Genomic DNA, 6823 nt, shown 5'->3' on the forward strand with positions numbered 1-6823 from the left:
CACCTAAATTTTCCTTGAGGAGATCTCTCTTCACACAAATTTGCATTTGGAGAATTACTGAGTTTTTTCTATTTTTTATTTTTTTATCAGATTTTACAGATATTTCTTTACTTTATCGGGGATATATCCCAAATATCTAATATATCGGGGATATTTGACAATGTCGGAGAAATTTCACAGAAATGGTAGGAGATAAAATATTCACCCCCTAAGATACATCGGTCCGTCGAAAAATGGAGATATCGGGGGATATATCGAAAATATCGCAGATATTTAAAACCTTGCTTATTTGTAATAAGTCTGAAGGGTGAGGTTCCCCCTCATTTCAAATGTGGGAAAGTTGGAGCTTCCCGATACCGCAAGTGCATGATACCGGCATCATGTCTGGCCGTTATTGGCGTTGTTCTGAGTGGCTAGCTAGCGAGCCTTGTATTTATGATATTTATGTTTTGAAAGTATGTATACAAACATATTCTGTAAAGCAGCTTTTTTGAAGATCCTTTGGGTTGTGTCGTTTTGATACTGCTTGTTGAAATATAATATTGAGATGATATGTTTTGTTTAAAGAAAAAAATAGGGGGGATGGACGAAATTTTGTCCTATATCATTAAAAAAAAAAGAAGTTGAAATTAAGTGTTAGTGTAAAAAGTCCATAAAATTATGAAAAAAATGCCTAGCAGTGCTTTGCTAGGGTTGGGAGGTCGTCAGCGCCTCTACACCATTCACCATCCTCTATGGCGTACTGTCCCAACATCTTCTTCGATGTTTGGTAAATCAAGGTCGGCTTATGTCGTATCCTCTTCTTTGCAGAGTTTCTCTGCGTTTTTGTGGCTGGAGATCGGTAATTTCCGATCGTGGCTGGTGACTTTTGGGGCAATTTCGGTGTCTCAAGGTGATGGGAAGGCAGAAGCTCATGGCAGAGGCTGGTGGACTCCGGTTTGGCTGGGTGGACCTTCTGTCTTTGAAGGCGGCTGGCTGGGGTCTGGATCGGTTTTAGCCATCGTGGGTGGTAGTGGGAAAGGCGCTGGCCTCTCTTGGCCAGAGTTTTCTGGTTCGTGGGTTGCTGTGTCAGGAAGGTTGTCGGCGCAAGAAGAGTGGTTTTCGTCTGCACTTCCTTGGGGTGGCTGGGGACACCGAATCTGGTATGGTCTATGCCGGATCAGAGTTTCAAAGATAACGGCGGCAGCAATGGAGGTGGAGATGGAAGTGGTGATGGTGTCTGGTCAGGCAGCATGACGGCTTCTCGTTCTCCTCCGCTGGAAATTTTGATGGATTGGATCTCATGGGCCTTGAAGTGGTTTGTGGGCCTCATTTATGGCCTTATTGGATTAGGTTTTCACAAGGCTTGGACTATCCCTTTATTGGGGGGTTGGATGGATTGGGACTCTATGGCCCAGGGTACTGTTTAAATTATTGTTAGGTCGCAAAGATCACATTCTCTGAGAATTCATTTTACTATTTGCTTCGGAGGATGTTGATCTTTGTTTGAAATAAAGGTGCGTTATTTTCCTTAAAAGGTGGGTGTACTCGAGGCGGCCTGGGGCTTGTTCTTGTCATAGAATAGGTGTTTAAGGTTCCCTAAGGAACGATTCTTTCTGTCGACCCCATAGAGGTGTTTCGTTTATGTACTACTTGCTGAATCTATATAATGGGATGACCTATTTTCATCAAATAAAATAAAAAATAATATTAGCAGGTGGGAATTCAGAATCAGATGTAGAAAGGAAATTCTTGAAAGAAAATTAATTATGGAAGGACTAACGAGCAAACTACGGAACCATTAAAATGTCTACATTGTAAATTTTGGATAATGTCTCACGCAAAAGAGACTGGATGTGAGCTTACGATAAGGTTATGGTCCTTTTTTTTTTTTTTTTTAATCTGGAAAATTCATTAAAGAGAGGCAAAAGCCACAAAGGTCATAGTCCAAATATGTTTTGTTTAACTATCGATATACAAGACAATGAGAGCCGGATGAGATCACGACTCACGAAAGGACCTATCAAAGCTATCTCCTTGTTTTACTTTCTTCCTGGGGCAAGATGCAACAATTAATCTTCTATATGTTGACATAGTAGCTTTGTGCTCCCATTTCTAATCAGCCTGCATCTTGATCTTTAGTAATCGAAAAATTAGATTGAAGGAACGATCATGGTCTTCCAAAGAGAGTGTACACAATCACTTCCAAAACTTTCTTGCTGATGAAAGAGTTCGGAATAAAATAGTTCATCATTTGGCAAAATATGAACGTCTTTTTCTAATTTGGTTTGGTGAGATGAGCATTCTCCTTTTCTTTATTAGATTGTAATAGTGATATTATAGGTCTTCCTCAATTTTACTTTCATTAATTCGTCTTTGAGAAAGAGTTCGGAATAAAATAGTTCATCATTTGGCAAAATATGAACGTCTTTTTCTAATTTGGTTTGGTGAGATGAGCATTCTCCTTTTCTTTATTAGATTGTAATAGTGATATTATAGGTCTTCCTCAATTTTACTTTCATTAATTCGTCTTTGAGAGGGTTTGGTTTTGGTCTCCCTCTTATTGTTCCTCTTCTTTGATTAATAAAATGGAGTGATAGAGATGCGGCTTGTCCTCTCCTATTTTAGTCATTCAACCAAAAGGAAAAAAAAAAAAAAAAACAAAGAGTTGGGAATTCAGTTCTAAACTGAGGGTCTCATGTCAGAGTTCGATGATGATCATGTCACACTCATGCTAATTGACATTATTAGTTAATCGATCAGGGTTTAATTTTTAAATACTAGTTTTCTGCTCACATGCTCGGCATGTGTAAAATTTTTATAATTATTATATTGAGAAAAAAAAAATTATTTGGAAAAAAAAAGTGGGAAGTTATTTGAAATTGTGGGTGGTTATTGCAGACCTACCTCAGTATTAATTAAGCCAATAAGGCTTAAGGTTAAATTTTCTAAAATCCCAGCAATTGCCCTTCGTTTATTAAATTGCTTAAACTTAAGGTTATACCTAGTCATGATCACCTGGTCACCTACTGACCAAATATTATTTGGTCAGTCACCGTTCGATTGACATCGGACGGATGACAGCTAAGTGATGCTACATATGGACTGCCTCTGCTTCTAGTCACCAAAACAGAAAAAATGGGTTTCCTCTATTTCATCTTCACATTCACATTTCTGTTACTCCTTCTGTTCCTCACCTTCGTGTCTTTTCTCATATTCAAAATCTTCACCGGCAAATCCCTCAGAGACCCAAACTACCCACCTATAAAGGGCACCGTCTTCCACCAGCTCCTCTACTTCACCACACTTTATGATCACCAAACCAAAGTCGCCCGAGACACCCCCACTTACCGGCTCATCGCGCCGGAGCACAGCGAAGTCTACACCGCCGACCCCCGAAACGTCGAGCATGTTCTCAAAACCAACTTTGCCAATTATACAAGAGGTGATTACCATGTGGGTATTATGTCTGATATCTTTGGCCAGGGAATATTTGTTGCTGATGGAGAGAAATGGAAGCAGCAGAGGAAGCTTGCCAGTTTCGAGTTTTCGACGAGAGTTCTAAAGGATTTCAGCTGTTCTGTTTTCAGAAGAAATGGTGCTAAATTGGTCAAAGTTATTTCTGAGTACTCTGTTGCAAATGGAGTTTTTGATATGCAGGTCAGTCACTTCACTTCTTGGTCATAAAAGTACAAATTTAGGTTCCTACGTCAATTTATCGATACATCAAGTAGACTAATTTGATATAAAGGTAGACTGACTCTATACCTCTATGTACTGGTCGACTAGCTCAGCTTGATCTCCTAGTGCATGACCTTACTGCTGTATGGTCAGGCCTAACTGTAACTTTGATGTACCAATGCTTTAATGTACTGTAAAATTTCTCTTTTTAGGATGCAAATTGGTATTTACATTTTTTTTTGCATATGTTATCACTGGATTTGTAGGATTTGCTTATGAGATGTACCTTGGATTCAATATTCAAAGTTGGGTTTGGAATAGAACTGAATTGCTTGGAGGGTTCAAGCAAAGAAGGGATAGAATTTATGAAGGCATTTGATGAGTCAACTGCTTTGACCTATTGGCGATATGTTGATCCATTCTGGCAATTGAAAAGGTTTCTCAATATTGGTTGTGAGGCCACCCTTAAAAGGTATGTCAAAGTCATTCATGATTTTGTGCACCAACATATCAGGAGAAAGAGGGAATTGCTAGCTGTGAAGAAAGATGGTGTAAGTTTATATCTTTTGCATTGTCATTCTTGCTAGTTCTCTCTGGGTTTGAAAGTGAAAGCATATCGTTATAAGGTCTTTAATTGTTCTGTTTGAAGTTTAAATTTATGAATACATTGATTCAATGCGTCAACTTAAGATTGCCTGGTGGCTGCATGTATCTTTGGTTAAATGGTTAGTCATGCCCCATGTGTCAATATCTATATTTCAGTCCCATTTGTTTGTCTACATGATTTCCATAGTACAAATAAAGATTTATGTAGTCTTGAATTCTATTATGTTATGAAGAATGACAAGGAGGACATACTCTCGAGGTTTCTATTGGAGAGTGAGAAGAATCCAGAGGAGATGAATGATAAATATCTAAGCGACATAATTCTGAATTTTATGATTGCTGGGAAAGATACCAGTGCAAACACACTGTCATGGTTCTTCTACATGCTCTGCAAGCACCCTCTCATACAAGAAAAAGTTGCACAAGAAGTGAGGGATGTAATTGGTAATCAGGAAGTAGACATTGATGCATTTGTGGAGAAAATAACTGATGCATCTCTTGAACAACTTCATTATCTTCATGCCACACTAACAGAGACCTTGAGGCTATACCCTGCAGTTCCTGTGGTATGTCTACTCAGATTTCCACTTCGATACTTTACATTTATTGAAGTTAAGGTCAATGCATCTAAATTTCATACAAGGCACTGTGAATAACTCAGATTGATATGTTTGTGTCTTTGGCTTTAAGGATGGGAGATGTGCAGAGAAGGATGACATTCTTCCTGATGGCTTTAGACTGAAAAAAGGAGACGGAATAAACTACATGGCCTATTCCATGGGGAGAATGCCTTATATTTGGGGACAAGATGCTGAGGATTTCAGACCTGAAAGATGGCTCAACAATGGAGTTTTCCAGCCTGAATCAACTTTCAAATTTGTCACATTTCATGTCCGTATCATGCTCTTTCCTTGTCACATATCTTAATCACTGAAGCGCTCCCTAATAAATTCTCTTGTGCTATTTGCAGGCAGGCCCTCGGATCTGTCTAGGAAAGGACTTTGCTTACAGACAGATGAAGATAGTAACAACGGCTCTTCTTTACTTCTTCCGCTTCAAATTGGCTGATGAAACAACAAATGTCACCTACAGAACCATGTTCACCCTTCACATCCATGGTTCTCTCCCTATGCTTGCAGTTCCAAGGACCAAGCACAAGTAAAACGTACTTATATAATTAGAATCCCAGGGTTTACAATTTGTGATAATGATAACAAATAGTTTTGTTGTTCTGTTTATGTGTTTACAAGAAGATATAGTAAACATGGTTGTATCTTGCTAGATATTGATGGTATGTATGTTCGGATATAAATACAAAACTCCTACAGTTCATGTTTTACATATTTCTTTTACAACAATATTTCCAGGCATTGATGGTATGTATTCTCTTTTACATATTTTGCATCTTCTTCATAATGGTTAAACCAATGTTTAGAGTCAAATGATATGAAAATTATTGTCTAAATGCTAAGCCTTGTAGGAGAAGGATTGTAATTAAGCATGGTATTAAAGTGATTAGTTTGTGAGTGATTTTTGCTTTGATGAGGTGTGATTGTCTTGATTTTGTTTAATTTGGTGAAGTCACACTAAGCACCCGCTAAGAGCATCAGCAGTGGAGACTTAAATTTTAGACTCAAATTTGGGTCCAATTTTGCTGGAAAGGTGATATGATTCCATCTAAATAGTGTATAAAAAAGACTTATAATTATTTTGTGCTGCAATGGTGTAGGACTCATGTTTTAGACTCATATTCTAGAGTTATATTTTGTATCAAATTTAAATGAATTTTTTGTTTTTATTTTGTTCTTTATACATAGTATGATGAATTTCTTTAAGAATGGGTTAGTGTAAGGAGAAATGAAGCAAATAAATTGAAATGTTATTTTCCTTTGGTAACAAAAATGGTCAACAATAAAACTATACTGAAATTTTCTTTGGTCAGAATTTTTTTTTTTTTTTTTTTTTTTTTTTAGCTTTGGTCAGAATCTTGAAAAAAAAAATCATTTGGTTGAAAATTTATTTTAGTGTTGGTGCAGCTGGTTCAGAGTGCTGATCTTGACAATCATCCTCTTGGTTCTCTTCTGACTGGTTGCCTAAATGTCATGAACAACATGGGGGATGCTCATATTAGGCATATTTTCAGAGAGTGCAACATGACTGCAGACGCCTTGGCCAAAGATAGTATTAACCATGAGCTTGGTTTCATTACTCTTGATGACACTCCCATTCATGCTGCTCAACCTTACCTGGATGACATAGCCTCCGTGTCTAGAGCAAGAAGAAGTGCTTACTCCAGTTCTTAGTCTTTTTGTTTTTTGTGTTTGGGTCTGCTAGGCCCCGTTTGTAACCAAAAAAAAAACTTTATTAAATATTATACCAAAGGAACAGAAAAGTTAAAAAATATCAATGAAATTATGAACTTTACATGAGTTTCAGCTAAGAAAAAAAAAATCATGCATGAATTAATTTATACCGATTGCACCTAACTGGAATGAGATGCACGTGGGTGGAATGGTGGACCCAAACTTTATTCTGTAGCCCAATTGCATTTTCCAAT

At 37.6% G+C, this 6823-nt stretch overlaps 1 protein-coding gene across 1 annotated transcript; it reads left to right on the forward strand.

Moving 5' to 3' along the window:
* Positions 1 to 3078: 3078 nt before the first annotated feature.
* On the forward strand, positions 3079 to 5605 carry LOC133715103 (cytochrome P450 704C1-like). The gene is made up of 5 exons (XM_062141460.1): positions 3079 to 3639; positions 3927 to 4211; positions 4500 to 4832; positions 4957 to 5157; positions 5237 to 5605. Exons 1-5 carry the CDS (start codon positions 3118 to 3120, stop codon positions 5426 to 5428), a joined length of 1533 nt encoding a protein of 510 aa, XP_061997444.1. The 5' UTR covers positions 3079 to 3117; the 3' UTR covers positions 5429 to 5605.
* Positions 5606 to 6823: the final 1218 nt, after the last annotated feature.

Source organism: Rosa rugosa, chromosome 6 (genome assembly GCF_958449725.1).
Source record: "Rosa rugosa chromosome 6, drRosRugo1.1, whole genome shotgun sequence".
Lineage (NCBI taxonomy): Eukaryota > Viridiplantae > Streptophyta > Magnoliopsida > Rosales > Rosaceae > Rosa > Rosa rugosa.